Genomic DNA, 20876 nt, shown 5'->3' with positions numbered 1-20876 from the left:
TCTTGTGTATCTGTTGCCAGGTGTGTCTATATGATTATCTCTGCATCGGTGTGTGTGTGTGTGTGTGTGTGTGTGTGTGTGTGAGATCTCACAACCCAGGGTCCTCTCTTCCCCAATGAGAGCCGCAGAGGCCAAGGACACGGGAGAGCAGGGAGTTGGGGCACCTCCTACCCTGCCCATCATCCTTGGTCCCTACTGGTCTGAAAGTGGGCAGAAAGGTTGGGCAGGAGATGACCACAGTGCCCCCTGGTGGCCAGCAGACCTGGTCGGCTGCAGCCCCACCTAGGCTCCACTTACTGGTTCCACCGGTTCAGAGTCTGGGCTCCCCGCCCCACCCCCAGTCCTAGATTGGAAGAAGCTGGGCCCCTGCCTCGCCCTGCCCAGCCCCTCCTCTACAGCATACCTGTCCCCCACCCTCTACTGGCAGAGCTTTGGATGGCCTCATAGGGACCTCTTCTGAGACCCCTGGCCAGTTCTTCCCAGGAATTCAGAGGTTCCAGAGGCCTACTCTGAGATCCCTCAGGGACACAGGGGCCTGACACCCCACCCTGTCAGAATCCAGGCACCTGGGTCCCCAGCCCTGCTTCCATGAAGACCTCGACCTTCAAACCATCTTTCCTCTCGGCCTCTCATGGACCCCAGTGTCCAGGACACTGGACATTGTCCTCAGGAAGTCAGGTGTCTTGCCCTCCCGGAGCCTGCCCTCTACCCTCCTCTTCCTGCCCACACCCTTGGGCGGGCATTTCTTAGTCTTCTTCCTCTCAGGGATTAGCTCTCCATGGCCTCCTCTGCCTGGCCCGGCTTGAGTCGGGCCACCCGGAGGGAGCAGAAGGCCTTGGCCAGGGCTGTGCAGGCCCTGGAGCAGCTGGAGTCCACCCTGTGTCGGATCCCCGAGCTGAATTCCAGTCCCCCCTCCTTGCCCGACCTACTCCCTCAACTGTCCAAGCTACTGAAGCAGGTGGCAAAAGCCCGGAGGCAAGCTGCTGAAGCCCCCCAGGAGCCTGGGGGGGCTGCTGACTTCCTAGCTAGCTTCCTGAGTAACCTGGGCCAGAAGGTACAGCAAGTCAACACCCTCTTTCCGGCAGGGGATGACACCTTCTGGAAAGGCCCTATCCACAGGTGAGGAGGGGGGGAGGGCTGATTCTTGATCCCCTTCTCCAGGGCTCCCATCTACCCAGAGCCAGTTGATCTACTGACACCAGCCAGGCTGAACCAGGCCAAGGGTTACAGCCAGGGAGATTAGAAGGATGGGTTTCTATGCTTCCACCCTCATTTGTAGGTCCCCTGGGGTTCCTGTAGACCATCCAAGGCCCTCCCAACTGTCCTGGGCAGGGGTGCAGGTGGGAATCCAAGGACCTCAGAAGCAGAAGGTCACATCTGCCCATCAGACATTAAACCTCAGCCTCAGTTTTCTCATCTGCAAGATGGGCATAATCAGACCTCTTGCCTCTCAAGATTGCTGTGAATATGAACCAAGATAACATCTAACTGCTTAATGTTCATATCTTTAAAGTTCTATGTAAATTCTTTTGTTGTTCAGTAATTTTTCAGTCCTTTCTGACTCTTTGTGACTCTATTTGAGTTTTCTTTGCAGTAGGGCAGCTATGTGATGCAGTAGATAGAGCACCAGCCCTGGAGTCAGAAGGTTCAAATCCAGCCTCAGACACATAATAATTACTTAGCCATGTGACCTTGAGCAAGTCACTTACCCTATTGCCTTGCAAAAATACAAAAAATAAAAAAAAAATTTTAAAGATATTGCAGGGGGCAACTAGGTGGCACAGTGGATAGAGTACCGGCCCTGGAGTCAGGAGTACCTAAGTTCAAATCTGACCTCAGACACTTAATAATTATCTAGCTGTGTGACCTTGGACAAGCCACTTAACCCCATTGCCTTGCAAAAAAAAAACTATGGGAAAAAAAAAGATACTGCAGTGGTTTGCCATCTTCTTCCCTACTCATTTCATGTATGAGAAAACTGATGCAGGGTGAAGTGAGTTGCCCGGGGTCCCACAGCTAGAGAGTATCTGAGACCCGATTTGAACTCAAGAAAAAGTCTTCCTGACTGCAGGGCCAGCGTCCTACCCATTGTACCACCCAACCAACTATTATCATTATTAGTCAGAAACCCTTAAGTACAATCTTGAACTTTTAAGTACTTGGCCAAGATCCCCTTTACCACATTTCTGAAATAGTTGTCCAACCCTGGTTAGAAGTCTTTCACTGACAGGCAGCTCACTACCTCCAAAAGCAATCCATTCCACTTGTACATTCCTCTAACTATAAAGGAAGCTCTTCCATATCTCCCTTAGTGCTACTCCCCTAGATGGAGGGAAGGTGGGAGGGGACCCCAAGATTCTCTTCTCTATCCCCAGCTCCCTCAATGGACCCTAGATTACCTGATCTCCAGGCCCACCCATAGCCCCTCACCTCACTCTCTGGTTATCAATGCCTGCTCTTTAAAGTACAGAGCCAAGACTATAACTCTTATCTCAGACCCATCCTAAGAAATCCATTAACCTCTCTGAGGTTTTGGCAGCTCAGATACCCTTGAATTAGAGAGAATAGACTGACCTGCAATGTTGGAAGAGGAGAGTTCATTCTTGTACAAATGGCCCTATGACAAGTGCGTTGTTGGCTCATTTGGGGGCCCCTGGAGATCTACTAGTCCCTGTCATGAGACTTGCACAGATTTCATTCATAAAACCCTAAGGAAATCATCAGTCAGATACACTGGATTTGGGGGAACATGCTGGGGACCTTTGCAGGGGAGGGTTTGGTCGGAGATGTGAGCACCAGGGTTTTCATGATCTCACCTTGACCTTTCCCAGGAGGCAGTTGACCAAGCTGGCCCTGATCTTCAGTCACATGCATGCAGAGCTCAGAGCCCTCTTCCTTGATGGTCACTACTGTGGACACACATACCAGCTTAGCAAGTGCCAAGCTCAGGAATTTTGGAGAGAGAATTGTGGGAAGAGGTGAGGTCCAGTGGCCCCTCCATCCTCAAGATATCATCCATGCATCTCTCTACCATCACCACACGAGTCACTCAGTGACCCTTATGTCTAGTCCTCCATCTCTTGTCACCTTCTGGATCCAAATGACAGCCATAGAATGAATGTCAGCTCTAAGAGGGTCCTTAGAACGTGGTAGGTCAGGGCTGGGAGGGTCCTTAGAACATGGTAGGTTGGGATTGGAAGGACCTTTAGACAGGGAATGTCAGAGCTGGGAGGGTCCTTAAAACATGGAAGATCAGGGCTGAGAGAGCTCTTAGAACACAAGATCAGGGTGGGAAGGGTCTTAGAACAAAGAGGATCAGAGCTAGGAGAGGTCTTAGGCACCATCTGATCTTGCTACATTTTAAAGGTGGACAGTTGAAGTCGAAGGTGCCCACTACTCTTTCTACATTCAGGACCTTCAAGCCCCACCCTCCTTTGGTGCTTCTGAGCCATGGAGAAGGTTGGGACAAGATTGTTTCTCTGTCCTCCTAGGTGTGTGGTTCCTTGGGAAGAATTTGAGAAACTTCTGAGCTCCCGCCATCCTGTGAAACGTGGTCCTATGGCCCAGGCCCTGAAGTCTACCATTGACTTAACAGTCAACAGCCACGTGTCCATCTTTGAGTTTGATGTCTTCACCAGACTTTTCCAGGTCTCCAAAGGGACAGGGGTGCCAGATGAATCCTAAGGGCCTAGGGAGGAGGAATAGGGAGGCCTGGATCTTCAGGTGGACAAGAGTGCGGTGATTAGGATGCTTGGGTTCCAGAAGAGAGTCGGGGCTGGGGGATTAGGATCCCTACATCTCTGAGGGGGAATGTAAGCTCCCTCTTGTTACACTGATATTCCTTTCCAGCCCTGGTCTTCTCTACTCAAGAACTGGACCCTGCTGGCTGTTACTCACCCAGGCTACATGGCATTCATCACCTATGCAGAGGTGAAGACCCGCCTGCAAACCTACCTGGACAAGCCTGGCAGGTATGGAATACCAAGGAAGGGGATAGGACTAGGAAGAAAAGGAGATAGATCCACCTCAGGGGAAAAGGGGTGAGAGTGCAGAGATAGATAGAAGAGGCTGGGACCCTGATGCCTCCATTCCTATGGGAGCAGGTCCCTAGAGAGGGCTAAGAACCTGGTTGAGGCCAGGATGGGGCTGGGGGGGGGGGGCTGGGGGGTCAAACTAACTCTGAACGCTCCTCCCATAAGCTACATCTTCCGGCTGAGTTGTACCCGCCTGGGTCAGTGGGCCATAGGCTACGTGAGTGAAGATGGCCAAGTGCTACAGACAATTCCTTTGAACAAACCACTTTTCCAGGCCCTGAGAGAAGGCCAGGACAAAGGCTTGTGAGTCCTGTTCCTGTCTCTGTCCTGGGGAGGGTTGGTGGCTGTAGCTTGCCCACTCTGTCTTGCTCCTCTCTCTCTGGCTCCATTTTCTTCCTCTTAAAAATGAAAGGGCAGCATGAGGCAATCATCAGGATTCAAACATTCTGTAGCAGCTGTGGGACTGTGGAGGTGGAGGTGCTCGTGGTGGACCTCAGTTTCCTCTGTTGTCAAAGCCTTGGCTTGGGCATCTAACTGACCTTCCAGGTTCAAGTTTTTCTAACTTACCAGTGGACTTCAGACAGGTCTAGCTGCCTTCTCCCCAAGCCTTTACTTGGCTATTACCAGAAACTTCCACCAGAGGTCAGAGTTCTCCACTCAATCCTAGTACTTGAGTGTAGCAGATGCATATTTTGGTTGCCCTCAGTTTCCAATGCTGTCAAAGGTGGGTCAGGGCAAAATGATGTCCAAGACCCCTTCTAGCATTAAATCCGGACTTTCCGTCCTCTAAGGACCTTTGTTATTCTAAGAGTCTGTGATCTAGGTTGGCTTTCATCTCAAGCATTCAATGACATCCGTGCCTTCCTACCTGGGTGACCCTGGATGACCCTTCACTTCTGTCCCTTCAGCTCATTTCCTCATCTGTCAAGTGAAGATAATGATAGGACTTACTTCACAGGGTTGCTGCAAAATATAAAAAAGATCATATTTATAAAAATATTTATAAAATACTTTTGCAAATCTTGAAACACTATATAGGGGCATCTAGGTGGCGCAATGGATAGAGCTTGGAAAAGGAGTATGACAAAGCTGTAGATCCGGGAGAAAATGTTCAAGAAATCTGGTCTTAGATACTTAATAATTGCCTAGCTATGTGACCTTGGGTAAGTCACTTAACCCCATTGCCTTGCCAAAAAAAACCACTATATAAATACAAGATTTTTATCATCATCATCATCATTGTTATTGTTGTTGAGTTGTGTCCAACTCTATGATACCAAAGATCACAGCAGACCCTTCTATTCTCCACTTTCTCCCAAAATCTGTCCAAGTTCATGTTCATTGTTCCCATGACACTCTACCCATCTGATCCTTTGCCTTTTCCTTTTGCCTTCAATCTATCCCAACATTTTCCAGTGAGATCCATTTTATTATGGGACCAAAGTATTCTAACTTTAACTTCAGTATTTGACATTTCAGTGAACAGTCTGAATTAATTTCTTTAAGTATTTATTGATTTAATCTCCTTGATGTCCAAGGGACCTCAAAAGTCTTCTCTAGTTCAAAAGCATTGATTCTGCAGCCCTCAGCTTTCTTTATAACCCAACTCTCACCACCATACATTGCTACTAGAAAAACCATAGCTTTAACAATTCAAGACCTTTGTCGACAAGTAATAACTCTTTTTTTTCCATGTCCTATCCAGACTTACCATAGCTTTCCTTCCAAAGGGTTTTCTTTAATTTTATGGCTGCAGTCACCATTTATAGTGATCTTTGAACCCCAAAATGAAAAATCTGACACTTCTTCCATTTCTTCTCCCTCTATTTGCCCGAAAGTGATGGAACCACTATGATCTTAGTTTTTTGGATGTTCAGCTTTTTTTCCTCTTTCATTTTCACCAATAAGCTTCTTAATTCTTTACTTTCTTCCATCAGAGTGGTATCATTTGCATTTCTGAGATTGTTGACATTTCTCCCAGCAGTCTTTATTCTGACTTTTGAGTCATCGAGTCTGGCATTTTCTATGAGGCATTCTGCAAACATGTTAAATAAATGACAATATACAATCTTTTCCACGCAAACCAATCTGTTGTTCCATGCTCCTTTCTAACTGTTGCTTCTTGGCCCTCATACAGGGTCCTCAGGAGACAAGTAAGATGATCTGGTCCTTCCAGCTCTTTGAGAACTTGCCACACAAAGTCTTTAGGGTTGTCAATGAAGCAGGAGTAGATGTTTATCTAGAACTCCCTTGCTTTCTCCATTATCCAGTAAACGCTGGCAATTTGGTCTCTAGTTTCTCTGCCTCTCTGAAAATCAGTTTGCCCTTCTGGTAAGTCTTGAGTCACATATTGTGGAAGGTTAACTTATAGAATCGTAAGCATAACCTTACTGGCATGTGAAATGGACACAACTGTTCAGTAATTTGACCATTCTTTGGTATTGCCTTTTTTTTTTAGCATTGAGATATAAACTTGATCGTTTCCAATCCAGAGGCAACTTTTTTTTTCAAATTTGTTGACATAATGAGTCCAGAATAGCATCATCTTTCAAGATTTTAAAAAGCTCAACTGGAATTCCATCAGTTCCACTAGCCTTATTGTTAGCAAGGTTTCCTAAGGCCTATTTGACTTCATTCTCCAGAATGTTTGGCTCTAGATCAGTAACCACATCATCGTGGTGATCGGGGAATATTGAGATCATTACATAATTCTCTTTTCTGTTTAAAGCATCAACATCTCTTATTCTAAGGATATTCCCAACTCTGACATCCTCTGTTCTAAGCTCCTTTCCAACTCTAATATTCCGGGTTCTTAATGCCCTCCAGTCTCAGTTCTAACATTCTCTCCTGGCTCTAAATCCAACGATTTCCTAGGACTGTCTCTTTTAAACTCTGATTTGTTCACTTTCTCTACAGATGGGTCACTCTGAAACCTATTGTTTCTCCTCCTTGTCCAAAACTACAGTACACCTCATGTACTTTGTGAGGTATAAAGTTAAATAGGACATCTACCCTCAAAGAACCTCCATTCGGATGATGCCTTTGGCAGGGGAGGGCTTAGTCAGACCAGGTGACCCCATGGAGAAGGAGGACAATATGAGTGGAAATAAAAGGAGAAAGCTAGAAAGCAAAGAGGAGATGGAAGGGTTGACCTAAAATTGAAAGGTTATATTTTTTCACCCAGGCTGTATTTGATAAGAAGGGGGGCTTATGAATTCCCCTGATTCCCCACCTCTGTGAATGCCACACTATTATGTTCCCTCAGTTATCTATACCCAGATGGGAAGAATGTGAATCCAGATCTGTCTGAGCTGACAGAAGTTAAGGATCACAAACACATTGAGGTCTCACAGGTAAGCTTCCCCATTTATCATCCCCTTGGATCTCCCACCTTTCCCAGAATTAGTTGGCAGTGTCCTTTCAGCCATTTGCCAAGTCCTGATGACTCTGGTCTCTCCCTTCCCTTGTAGCTCTCCTTCTTAGAGTGTTGGAGTTAAAAAGTCCTGAGAGTAGAAAATATGGAACCTTAGAACTTGAGGGCCCTTAGAACAGGAATGTCAGAGCTGGGGAGGGGGCAGTAGCCTCAGAACAGGGAATGTCAAAGTTGAGACCTTAGCACAGGAAAGATCAAAACTGGGAGGGCCCTTAGAACAGGAATGTCAGAGTTGGGAGGGAACTTAGAACAGAGGATATCCAAGACAATAATTGTAAGAGGCTTTATAAAACTGAAAGTCTAGATGAATGTGAGACATAATAATAGCTGATAATATCTGACATTTCCATAGCTTCCTCTGTACCAGCCAGTGAGTCAGGTGCTTTACAATTATGATTTCACTTGCTCACCACACATCCCTGCAATATAGGTGCTATAATCATCCCAGTTTTACAGAGGAGGAAACTGAGGCAAAGAGGAGTTGTGAGTTACCTAAATAGAAAGTGTCTGAGGCTGGATTTAAACTCGTCTTCCTAATTCCAGCTGCCATGATCAGATTAAGCTTCAGGGGTTGATCTGGGAGTGGAAGGAACATAAAGATTCAAAGAAGGGAGGCGAGAAAGAACCAAATATGAGGAATAGAGAATCATGCAAGATACTGCGAAGGAGATGGAATGTAGTGTGAAAAAAATAGTTAGCTGAACCACTGAGGAGGGAAAGGAAAGTAATAAACAAGATTTCCATCCACTCCAACTCTCAACTCCTCCCCCTGCCTGGAATGTTCCCCCTCTTCTGACCTCCCTGGCTTCCTTTAAATCATAACTCAGAATGGACCTTCTACACTATTGGAAGCCTTCCCCAACATCCCTTAAATCCAGTGCCTCCCCTTCTTTCATTATTTCCTATTTATTTTCTAGCTATGCTTGCATTCCCACCACCACCACCTCATTACATTGTAAATTTCTTGAGGGCAGATACTATTTTTTTTGCCTCTTGTTGTGCCTTAGAATTGAACTAAATGCTGGTCAAATAGTAAATGTTTATTGAATCAAATTGTGTATTCATAAGTTCAGAAAGACAGGTTGAGGCTAAGGCAATGGGGGAATCCCTAGTTTCCTGACATAGCTTTGGGAAAACCCCAGTAGCTGAAGTATGGAGGACAGATGAGAGTAGAGACAGAGAGACTTAAGGCAGGGAGACCAATTAGTAGGCTATTGCAATAGTCCAGATGAAAGAGAGTGAGGTTTTCTACTTTGGGGGTGGCTATGGGAGTAGAGGGGTGGGCAGTTAGGAGATGCCATGGGGAGCCGGGATTCAGGAAGACTCATTGTCATGACTTCGAATCTAGCTTCAGCTACTTTGTAGCTATGCAACCCTGAGCAAGTTACTTTAACCTTGTTTGTCTCAGTTTCTTCAACTGTAAGATGAACTGGAGAAAGAAATAGCAACCCATTCTAGAATCTTTGCCAAGAAAATCCCAAATGGGGTCACAAAGAGTTGACCATGACTGAACAACAAAAACAAAAATATGATTAAGTAAAGGAAACTCAGAAAAAGCAGTCAGACAGCAAAAAAATCTAAAGAGGAAGGAATATCCAAGAAAAAAGAATGATTAAGAATGTTGAAGGCTGGGGCAGCTGGGTGGCACAGTGGATATAGCACCGGCCCTGGAGTCAGGAGTACCTGGGTTCAAATCCAGTCTCAGACATTTAATAATTACCTAGCTGTGTGGCTTTGGGCAAGCCACTTAACCCCATTTGCCTTGCAAAAACCTAAAAAAAAAAAATGCTGAATGCTGCAGAAGGAGAATGAGGATTGAGGACCTCTAGATTTAGCAGTGGACAAATCAATAGTCATTTGGAAAAAGCCATTTAGGTTGAGTGATGGGGTCAAAAGCCATATTGGGCTGGTGTTTGTGGGTGGTGAGGAGCAAATTTATTGAACATGTAAAGAACTTAGGAAGACCTGAGTTCAAATTCAGATTCAGATGGACACAGATGAACTTTTTGACCCACTTTTTGAGAGTAGTAGTGAAGAAGGAAAAAAAAAAGATGTTTCTTGAGCAAATGACCAGACCAACAGCAAGATTTATAGGACCAGGGAGTATGTTTATAGGTGGCAAAATAAGAGCCAGAAGAGACAGAAAGAAGGAAGGATAAAATGAAAAGAAACTGGGGAGGGGAGAGGGGAGGCCAAGAACAAAAGCTGGGCATACAAGGACCAAGCCTGTGGCTCATCCTCAGAGATAGGAAGGAAAAGAGAGAGGACATAAAGAGACACCAAAACAGCTGAAGTGAAGAGAGGGGAAATGAGAAAGGTCACATAGGATGATCTCAATTGTCTCATAAAATGCTAAGCAAGTTTATCTGCAAAAAAAACAAATGGGGTGGAGAAGGATGGGGGGTTGGAAGAGAGGAGATAGGTGAGGAGTTTAACAGAGAGAATAAAGGAATTTTCAGTCAGTAAAGAGGACCCTTTGAAGTAAGATATAGAAACTTCATAGCAGTGTTAAAGGGGTGGTGGGGTGATCACTATTATTTTGTCCTTCATGCTACTAATGACAATGTCCAAATGATTTTTTTCTTGTTCAAATATTTCTTCCCCGCTCTGGAAAGTAATATCTAAGACTCTGGAAAACTCCATCTTTCTGTTAGCTATAAGCCCCCTGCCAGAGACAAGGACTCTGGCCATACACCCATGTTAAATATAGCTCTATCTTTACTCTACCACAACCCACCAAGCTCCATCATTTGCTTTCTAGGAACTGTTTTTCTAATAAGTCTATCAGTAATAGGGATGGGTGACAGTTATCACTATTTATAAATATGAAGTAAATATTAAAAAAAAGAAAGACAAGCAATTTGCCCCCTCCCCAAGACCTTGAAGGAGCTCAAGGCAGGAATGGAAATATAAGATTATCACCTCAGGTTCTAAAGTAAAGGATCAGGGAGTTTCAGTAACACCAAACCTTCTTTTGTCCAGTTAGCCCAAGCAGCCTTGCTCCCAGTTCTGGTCCCCTCTCTGGTGTTTGCCTCTGCTTAGGCTGTGACTTCTCACAACATCCCTGTGCTCTGCTCTGGGATTAGCCTCCTGGAGTCAGAATTCCCTCTTCAAATTTATTTTCTAGTCTCAGTGAGTTAATTTCTAAGAGTCATCCTGAGGCTTAACCAAAGGATGGTTTGTTCATTCCCCACACTGATTCTTTTCTGATTCCCCAGGCAGGCTGAACTTTCTTTCTTTCTTTCTTTCTTTCTTTCTTTCTTTCTTTCTTTCTTTCTTTTTTGTTTTTGCAAGGCAGTGGGGTTAAGTGACTTGCTCAAGGCCACATAGCTAGGTAATTATTAAGTGTCAGGTCAAATTTGAACTCAGGTCCTTTTGACTCCAGGGCTAGTACTCTATCCACTGAATGACCTAGCTGCCCCTAGGGCTAAACATTTTACAGACAGTCTAACCCCTTTTCATGGTACCTTTTATGATACTAGATTTTGGCCTTTCAAAGACTATTCCTTTATGTGTGTTTGTGACAGTCTGAAAATTGGTACTTTTGGGAGTCCCAATGCCCCAGACCAGCAGAAATGAAGGTCATTGAGTTCTAGAAGCTTCCCTGCTATCTTCACACTTTGGTTCAGGTTTTTGTCCTTTTTTAAGGTCTGTACTTTCAGGGAAAAGGTTGTTTTTACTTCTTGCTCCACCTACAACAGGCTAATTCCCCAGATTTACAACTAAATCCTGTTTCATCCCTTAGCTTAATCTGGCTAGCAAAGTCCTCAGGAGTTATTCTCATCATATCATGGAACTACAACATTGCTTTTGCTGGCCCAAACCCAGTTCTGTCCTTCCGGAGAGGATGAGCCTCTGTTTCTTCAGGATTGGGGAGGAGGGGAGATGACCAGGGTACTGGCCAGCAGGCCCTTGTGTTTGTTTTGTGGCAACCCAAAATCTCTTAGTCTTATACAATGCCAATTCAGCAGGTGCTGGAACTTTTCTTTCAAGTTGCCCTCACTCTCATTAGATGGGGGTGGGGGAATGTTCTCTATTTTTGCTGGGGTCTTGGCCCAAGCTGTATAGTGTCTCTTCCTGGTCACCCTGAAAATCTTTGGGTCAGAGAAATGGTCCAAGCATCTAATGGAGCCATAGTTACAAGGGAATCAAAACCTATAAAATAGCTTTTTGTAAGAGTATAACTAAGAAAGGGAAGAGGAATAATGAATGACAGCTTGAAAGGTTGAACAAAATTAGTGAAGAGAGAGAGAGAGAGAGAGAGAGAGAGAGAGAGAGAGAGAGAGAGAGAGACTGAAAACTGTAAGGGGAAGGGAGAGCAATTCAGGGCAACATGATGGTTGTTGGTCTTGGCAAGAACAAAATCTCCATCCTCATTGGAGACAAAAAAAAAAAGGAGAGAGGGGAGGTAGGGACAGGATAGTGTTGTTGACTGATTGTGAGATGTGGAGAAAAGGAAGTTTGCCAGAAGTGGATTCACTCTTCTCACTAAGGTCATGAGAGTCCTGTGGGGTGGCTGGCACCTGAAGGTCACTGTGTTGCAGTGAAAGCCCAGTTGAAATTAGAACAGAGGATTCACCAGTTTCATAATTCTCTTCAATTCTTTCAATATCATGGGAGTAGGAGTAGAGGAAACCAATGGTGAGAGTAATCTGGGGTTAAGGCTCGGTAAAGTGGGAGGGGTGAAAGGGTACTCCAAAAGAGTTTCTTAGAATGTAAAATCACATCTCTGCCATCACATTCGACTACGATCAATGTAGACCATGGAAATAATGTAAAGACTAATGGACTGACTTCTGTGGGGGGTGGGGGAGGGAAGCAAGATGGGGGGGGGAAATTGTAAAATTCAAAATAAATTATTAAAAAGAATGTAAAATCATAGAATGTCAGAGTTGAAGGGATACTAAATAGAGATAATCTGGATCTACACTGTCTCACTTTACAGATGGGGAAACTGAGTCACAGAGAGACTGTGACTGGCCTAGGGTACTACCCCTGAATTACTGGGTAATCTAAGGCAAGTCTTTTCTCCCTCTCTGGGCCTCAGTTAGGCGTACGAGGTAATGGGGTAGGTAAGGGGGTCTCCAATAATCCCCATGGTTCTAAGTCTCTATTTGATCCTGCTTCCCCCAGGAACAATTCCAGCTGTACTGTACCATGAACTCCACCTTTGAATTGTGCAAGATCTGTGCAGAGCGGGATAAAGATACCAGGCTAAAGCCCTGTGGCCACCTCCTGTGCTACCGTTGCCTGGATGGTTGGCAGGTGCGCCAGGCTTTGTTCTCTGGGGAGGGGAGGAAGTGGAGAAAAGGGAGAGGGTCCTTTGGTCTCTGTTCTGGCCACTGTCCCTCTGACTTTCTGCCTGTTCCCTCTTAGGAGCTCTCTACCTGGCCTTCTCCCTATCCACCTCTGAACTGCTGTGATCCTGAAGCTGTGTGTTTATGTCTCCATCTCAGTCTCTTTCTATCAATGTGTCTCTCACTATCATCTTCTCCATCTGGTCTTTTCTTGTCTGCCTCTGCCTCAGCAGTGTCTCTCTCATCCCCTCCTTATCTCTTCCTCTCCATCTCTCTGTGTCTATCTCTTTCTTCCTGTATAACTTTCTCCCTCTATCATTCTCTCCAGTCCATGACCTCTTCATATTTTCTCGAGCATCTCTCCATCTTTCCTTCCTTCCCCCTTCCCCATCCCTCTTCTTCATTTGGTTGCAGCCTCAGTCAATAAATACTTACTAAGGACCTACTGTGGTCCAGGAATCACTAAAGTGATGAAAGTTGAACTTTAAGCTCAGGCTTAGACCAAAAAAGTGGTGACGCTGACTTTGCCTCACCCAACCCCCAGAAGTCTCCAGGCCGGACCTGCCCTTTCTGTCGATGTATAATTCAGGGATGGGAGTCTGTGACCATCCAGCCTTTTCCTGTGGACTCACAAAACCAGGAAGACAAGGAGATCTCAGTTAAGGTGAGATCCAGACTGAGGGTGAAGGTGGTTAGAGGGAAGGGAGCAGTGGGAGAGAGGGAAAGGAGAAGAAGAGGAGAAACTTTGGGGTGGGAAAAGATAACGGGGAAGGAGATATTTGGAGAGGCAGAGATTAGGGAGAGGAAGAAAAATGAGGGAGAGGACAGTTTAGGGGGATGGGCTATAGGAGTGGATTGGAAGAACTAGAGTTGAAGAGGCAGGAAAGAGAGAATGAAAGACATGCTTCTCCTCTCCAATGTCACCTCAAGGTCTGCCCCAGAAATTCTGCTCTTGAGGCTCCCCCCTTACCCCCAAGGCGTGACCTGCCCCATAAGAGAGATGGAAACAGTGAACTGGTGAGTGATTCTGCCTCCATGAATCTCCAGCCTCCTCCTCTTGGCAGTCCCTGCACCCCTCCTGTCTTCTTGGGGGGGGCATCATTCTTATAGGCCACTGGATATGGTGGGAAGGACCTGAGACCTCAACCTAGATCTTTTACCATATGATTTTGGGGTTTTGCCCTTCACTGCACCAATTATAAAATAAAACTGCATGATCTGTAAGACCTCTCCCAGTCCTGACATCCTCTGATCTAAGGCCCCTCCCAGCCCTGACATCCCGTTCTAAGGCCCCTCCCAGCCCTGACATCCCCTGTTCTAAGGGCCCTCCTAACTCTGACATCCCCTGTTCAAGAATCCTCATTATCCTGACATCCCATCTTCTAAGGACCCTCTGAGCTCTGGCATCAAGTTCTAAGGGCCCTCTCAGCTCTGGTATCATGTTCTAAGGCCCCTCCCAGGTCTGACATCCCCTGTTCTATGCCCCCCTCCCAGCCCTTACATCCCCTGTTGAGAAATTGTCAGTTAGACTAGGGAATGAAAGTCCCAGCCCACAGGGACTTTATCTTCCTCTTGTGGACCCTTCTCTGGGCCTGCACAGTCCCCAAGGATGGCCAAGGCCCCTGGGATAGCAGAGTAGTGGAAAGTCCCAAAAGACCTCTGCCCTCTCCCCCAGCCTGTTATTCTTCCCCCAAACCCTTTCTTGAGCTCCTAAGGGTGCTTCTCCTCCCACTCTGTCTTCCATTTGCTGCTTAGACCTGGCTCCATATTTGGCTGGAGACAACAGGGTGTCCTTTCCCCCCCTTCCTGCCAGCCCTGTTTGCCCAGGCGTGTGGCTGTGTTCTCCTGCTTCCTGAGCTCTTGTTTATTTGAAGAGGGGCCAGCTATTGATTTCAAGGATTTGATTTCTCTGTTCACCCAAATGCCCTCCCCCACACATACACTCACACTTGCACTATGTCCACTTAACTGGGGTGCAGGTGGAGACGCTCAGAACTGAAGGGCTCTTAGAGTCTGTAGAAACCAGCCCCCGCACTGGAAAGAGAAGGGGCAGGCTAAGAGCTATTTATATTTATCCTAGGATATTAGAGCCCACAAGGCTCTTACAACAGAAAATTCAGCTAGAACAGTCCTTTGATTAGACTGTCAGAGTTAGGAGAAACCCCTAGAACATGGAATATCAGAGCTGAGTGGAGAGAGATCTTTAAAGATAGGGTGGCAATTTGGGGGAAAAGGCAAATCAGGGTAAAGTGACTTGCCCAGGATCACACAGCTAGTAAAGCTGGATTGAACTCAGGGCTTTTTGTACAGGGCCAGGGCTCTATCCCCTGTACCACCTAACTGCCCCAAATAGGATTCTAAAAGGACTTTAGCACTTTAGAATATCAGAGCTAGGAGACGCCTTAGAACAAGGAATGTCAGAGTTGGGGACAGGGATTTTATTTAGTGTGCTCTTCAGGCTACTCATTAACTCCCACTTGTAGGTTGTGAGACTGGCTTCCTATGGGGGTAACTTCTACCCACAGTACAAGGTTTTCTATGGATCTGCACTGCTAAAATGACAGCTCAGAAGCCCCCACCAATGGGGGTTTCTCTTTAAGTCAACCAATAGATACAATTAGCTCAAAGCAAAAGTATTAACTGAGATGGCATGGTAAGAAAAATAGTAATAGATCATTCCCCCCATAAACCTGAGACCTCCCACAAATAAAAAACAGTATCAATGGGGTATAGAGAAATGATACAAATCTCAGGCTTCCTTCAAGGCTCATCTTAAAGTTACCTTCTGAAAAGGACCTTTCCTGGATACCCAGCCCCCCCAACTGCTAGTACCTTTCCTTTAAGGTTATTTTTCATTCACCCTATTTATGTAAATCATATGTACCATTTTCTGTACTTTCTGCTTTTTCTACCCTTCCAATAGACTATACACTTCTCAAAGGGCAGGGACTATTTTTATTTTCATTTTATTTGTATCCCTGGTCCTTAGTCTGATATCTTATTACTGTTGTAAGACAGCTAGGTAGTGCAGTGGATAGAGCACTGACCTTATAGTAAGGAGAATGGAAGCTTGAATCCAGATCCAGTCTCTTGCCACTTACTCATTGTGTGACCTTGGGCAAGTCACTTAACCTTGATTGCCTCACATCCAGGGCCATCCCCTGTCATCTTGATCCGTATTTGGTCAGTGGACCTAGATGACTCTGGAGGAAAAAGTGAGGCTGGTGACTTAGCACGATCCCCTCCCCCACCTCCTCACGCAAATGTAGTTCACATGCTTGTCATGACATCACCTCCCTGATGTCATGGTCTTCTTCGAGAATGAAGGACAAACATCATCATTTTACTGTTGTTGCTCTTAAGTCATTTTCGTCCTGTCTGAACTGAAGCCAACAGAGTTCAATGATTTTCCCAGGGTCACAGAACTAGTAAGTGGATGAGGTCAGATTTGAACTCAGGAAGTGACACAAGGCCACCTAGCTGCCCACTTTTACACATTTTAAGTGCTTAATAAATAGATTAACAAAGAGTCACACTTATAAGGAATTTATATAGTCCAGAAAAATTCTGTCTCTGGCCCTGGTGGACCCTGATCATTTGGTGTTCTCATATTATTCCCCTTGGGAATGGGCTCTCCACTGGGCAGGTCACTCAGTTGGTCTCTGGCCTTGCTCTTCTCCACAACTTGACTCCCAGTTGCCAAGGTTAATTCTTTTTCTTTTGAGTGACAGATTGTCTCCTGGGCTACAAAGAACCATTGAGGGAAAGACAGTCAGTCAATCAATAAGCATTTATTAAAGCAACACTATGTTAAGGGCACTGTGCCCAGTGCTAGAAAAAAGAAAGCAGTCCCTGCCCTCAAGGAACTTACAGTCTAATAATAATGTTTGTCTTTCATTTTTTTTTTTTTTTTTAGTTTTTTGGCAAGACAATGGGTTAAGTGGCTTGCCCAAGGCCACACAGCTAGGTCATTAAGTGTCTGAGACCGAATTTGAACTCAGGTCCTCCTGACTCCAGGGTCCATGCTCTATCCACTGCGCCACCTAGCCGCCCCCTTTGTCTTTCATTTTCTAAGATCACCAGGACAAGCACGTGAATTAGATGGGGGGGGGGGAGAGACTATACCAAGAAAAGGAAAAGAAAAAAGGAAAGAAAAGGGAAAGCAGGAGATATCCCCTATCCCCCCAGAAGAAAGAAATGCTTGAATTCTTCTTCCAGTCCTCTCCTGACTTCAGAATTAACAAACTTGCTTTTAAATCCCCCATGGGAAAGTTACCCTTGAATTCTATCAAGCAGAATTTCTTCACAACTGCTAAAAGAGTTACAAAGTGAAAACCCTGCTTTGCCCTTAGTTTAAAGGCAATTCTGTTTCATTGCCCTCTTAATATGATGCTGCTCTTTTGGGCTTTCTTCATCTGGCCAAGCAGGATCATGAATTTAGAGCTTCATTTTACAGATGAGGTTTAAGGAATTTAAATTCCAGGGTGGCTAGGTTGCACAGTGGATAGAGCACTGGCCCTGGAGGCAGGAGTACCTGAGTTCAAATCCGGTCTCAGACACTTAATAATGACCTAGCTGTGTGGCCTTGGGCAAGCCACTTAACCCCGTTTGCCTTGCAAAAAAATAAATGAATAAATAAATAATTAAAGAAGAGAATTTAAATTCCTTTCCCAGAGTCATCCAGTTAGTAAACACCAGAGGTGGGATCTGAACCCATGTCCTTTTTTTCTTTAGTTTTTGCAAGGCAATGGGGTTAAGTGGCTTGCCCAAGGCCACACAGCTAGGTCATTATGAAGTGTCTGAGACCAGATTTGAACCCAGGTACTCCTGACTCCAGGGCCAGTGCTCTATCCACTGTGCCAAACCCATGTCTTTTTTACCTAAGAACCAGTGTTCTCACTGCATCAAGGAAAACCAGTTGATTAGGGGTATCTTGATTAACCCCTACACAGAAGAGTTATTCCATGGGACAGGTTCCATGTTCTAAGAGGTTACATTGAAAGACTAAGGAATATTTAGACTGGAGGAGATTAAACTCAAGGAGGACACGATAGCAATCTAAAGACTTGTTTGTGTCTGAGGCCAGAGATGATCTCCAGTCTTCCTTACTCCAAGCACATCACTCTATCCTTTGAACCACCCAGATGCTTCAACTAGATAAAGTGATAGGAGAGTGGAGTCTCCCGGGACAAAAGTCAGAGGAGAGGAAGGATGGTTGCAATGGGGAAGGCTGACCTAAGACTTTGGCTCAGAATAGTTTACAAACCATTAAATTCCATTCTCTCCTTTAAAAGATAAAGAGCTGGAGGCTCCAAGAAGTCATTTGCTTATAGTCCACCAGGATCATTTGACTCCTACCCCAGGGAACTTTCTCTAATCCACAGAGGAATCAACACTTGCAAAAGGAGAAAGAACCACTCAGAGCTCTGGGGCTGGGAGGCCACGGCCCTAGAATCGGATCCTACCTTTGCTCCTAGTTTCCTATGACTTATTGAACAAGTCAGGGGCATCTTGGGGCGACAGTGCGCAGAACCGATTATTGTCTCCTGGGCTCCAAAGAACCATTGAGGGAAAGTCAGACCTGGAATCAGGAAGACTCATCTTCCTGAGTTCAGATCCTGCCTTAGATGCTTACTGAGATCCTGAGCAAATCATTTAACCTTGGTTGTCTCCATTTCCTTATCTGAAAATATGAGCTGGAAAAGGAAATGGAAAACCACTCCAGTATCTATGTTTGGGGGGTTTGTTTTTGCAAGGCAATGGAAATGACATGCCCAAGGTCACACAATTAGGTAATTATTAAGTGTCTGAGGTCAGATTTGAACTGAGGTCCTCCTGATTCCAAGGTCAGTGCTCCATCTAGCTGCCCCCACTCCAGTTTATTTGCTAAGAAAACCCCAAATGGGATCACAAAAAGTCAGACACAACTAAAAAATGACTGAACAACAAAAAATTGGAGAAGTTATTGCTTTTTTTTTAGATATTTGATTTCTTTATCTGACAGAGGAAGGGGGTTAGAGAAAATTCCTCCTGGTTCTGACATTCCTTGGTTCTTTCCAGGCCCCAGGCTCCTCTTCACATTTCTTGCACCTGCCAAGACTCCGGCCCCCATTTGCCATCCCTCAACATGGCTTCTTTACCTCTGTTCCTTGGGACTCACCTCAGTCCTCAACTCAGAATAGAGGCATTTGGGTGAGTGAGGGGCACTGGATTTGTTCTGAAATGGGATCAGAGTGTTTGGGATCCCTGAGGACCTCAAAGTGGGTCTTCAAATGTCTGGGTCCCTGGAAGAGAGAGGCTCATACCAGGGAAGGGGGTTTCTTAGATGAGCAGGTAGAATGGAAGGGATCTGCCTGAAGTAAGGCAATGGGGGACCACTGGAGAAGAAAGAGAATGCATTGATGTAATCTAACAGAACAACCCCTGAAAGGATGGGCACCCCAGGCTGAGGGACCCAAGAGGTCTAGGTGCTCTGGACCTGATTTGCTCTGATTTATCCTTCTCAAGGACACTCTGAGCAGCCCTCTCTGACTAACCTCCTCCTCTTTTACAGGTTCCAAGCAGAGCCCAGAATCCAGAAAACACAGAGCCCAGGGAGCTTCATCCAGGAAATGAGAGGCTTGAACAGAATGATCTCTGAGGTTCCTTAACCCTCCCCCCCTTCTAAAAATCAATGAATCTGTAAGCCCAGGAGCCAGGCAGAAATCCGAGAGCCAGCAGGATTCTGAGCCCAGAACCAGAACCAGAGAGAAAAAAGTCTTGCAGTCCAGTCAGGACACAATGACTAAAGAAATTCCAAAACCCCGAATCTAATGAGAGACAGTCTAGACCTAAATCAGAGGCCAGAACCTAACCAGAACTCAGAGTTCAAACATTTTATCTAGACTCTAGATAAAATCCATAGCCCAGGCAGAACATGGGGACCAGAGCCTAGGCCTCGAGGCCAGGCAGAACTCAACAGCCACAAGACTCAGAACATGGAGCCCAGACAGAATTCAGATAAAGCTGCCCAGACAGAGAGAGCTCAGAGCCCAGAACCCAGACAGAGAGAATGCCACACCCAGGAGATCTAGAACAAAGTCCAGAGCCTAAACAGACTAGAACTCAAAACCTGGACTCCAGAGAGCCAATTCACTATGATATGAGTGTGATAAGAAATTCAACACATAAGAAAGTAGTCCTACTCCATGAATGTATGTATGTATGGTTGAATAATATATAAATCTTTAGTCATATGTGTCCGCCATGGTTTTTGTTGGAAATGAGGGGGAGGAAAGCAAAGGGGAAAGGCCCCGCCCACCCCAATGGCCAGTGGAAGAAGTCTCCCAAGGAACCACCAGGGGCCCGATGGACCCTTGGAAGGACTCTAGAGCCGCCCCCCGCCTCCCCGCTTAGGAACACAGCCTTCTCACCCAGCAAGAGGCAGGGCTCTCTCCCATCTGACCTGTTCACACAGAATCAGACTCACTGACTGTGAGAGTGAGAAGGGACGTTGGATAGATATGGTCCACCTCAGGGTCCATGCAAGCAGCAGATGCATTCGTGGTGCTCCTGGTGGTGGGGTAAAGCGCACGGTGCATTCTGTAGGCAGCCCTGGAGGGTGTTTTGTTGGGTGATGTGGCACAGAAGAGCTAAAAGGCTGGACACCCCTGCACTTTAGACACTTATTCGATGAGGAAAATGAGATTGGGGGAGTGGAAGGCGCTTACCCTCAAAGGTCCCAGAGCTGGTGACAGGGGGGATTCAAACCCAGACCAATTCTTTTTCCATGGTGCCCCCCAAAGCAGCCGATTTCCCCCTCCCCATCAGAGAGGCAGTTATCCAGGCTAAGAATTGGCAGCCAGGTCCTCAGCTGTTCCACCTGCTCCAGACCCAGCAAGCTTGGGTTTGCACCCCAGTCTTCCCCTTCTTTAGCTTTCCCTCCCCCTGGGGGAGGCAGGGCCACCGGGAGGAATGAGGGGGAGGGGCAAATTCCTCAGATTCCTGGAAAGGAGGAGGGAGGCAATCTGGAGCTCCCCCCTTTGTGCTTCCTAGCCTAACGGGAGCTAAGGGTCACACTGGGAAAGCCCAGTCCAAGCCACTGGTCAGACTGGAAGAATCCATTCCAGGACA

General features: G+C 46.0%; 1 protein-coding gene across 2 annotated transcripts; it reads left to right on the top strand.

Annotated features, from left to right (window-relative positions):
- The first annotated feature begins 328 nt into the window (after positions 1-328).
- On the top strand, positions 329-20232 carry CBLC (Cbl proto-oncogene C). 2 transcript variants are annotated; one of them, XM_074219321.1, is made up of 11 exons: positions 330-1119; positions 2832-2978; positions 3492-3648; positions 3850-3971; positions 4200-4337; positions 7300-7387; positions 12601-12732; positions 13309-13428; positions 13695-13781; positions 18825-18956; positions 19318-20230. In XM_074219321.1, exons 1-11 carry the CDS (start codon positions 779-781, stop codon positions 19402-19404), a joined length of 1551 nt encoding a protein of 516 aa, XP_074075422.1. In that variant the 5' UTR covers positions 330-778; the 3' UTR covers positions 19405-20230. The 2 variants fall into 2 exon arrangements, with proteins under 2 accessions (XP_074075423.1, XP_074075422.1); XM_074219322.1 differs by lacking the exon at positions 4200-4337 and having other exon boundaries at positions 329-1119; positions 19318-20232.
- The last annotated feature ends 644 nt before the right edge of the window (positions 20233-20876 follow it).

The sequence above is a fragment of the Macrotis lagotis genome, chromosome 1 (genome assembly GCF_037893015.1).
Source record: "Macrotis lagotis isolate mMagLag1 chromosome 1, bilby.v1.9.chrom.fasta, whole genome shotgun sequence".
NCBI lineage: Eukaryota > Metazoa > Chordata > Mammalia > Peramelemorphia > Peramelidae > Macrotis > Macrotis lagotis.
The sequence above is the reverse complement of the archived record's forward strand: the minus strand, read 5'-3'. Positions and strand labels throughout refer to the sequence as shown.

What these genes read in the sequence shown, in the direction of transcription:
- CBLC (XM_074219321.1), top strand. Translation starts at nt 779, where the DNA reads ATGGCCTCCTCTGCCTGGCCCGGCTTGAGTCGGGCCACCCGGAGGGAG. An exon ending in TCTTCACCAGACTTTTCCAG is followed by an intron (nt 3,649 to 3,849) that starts GTCTCCAAAGGG and finishes ATTCCTTTCCAG; the next exon opens with CCCTGGTCTTCTCTACTCAA. An exon ending in ACAAGGAGATCTCAGTTAAG is followed by an intron (nt 13,429 to 13,694) that starts GTGAGATCCAGA and finishes TGTCACCTCAAG; the next exon opens with GTCTGCCCCAGAAATTCTGC.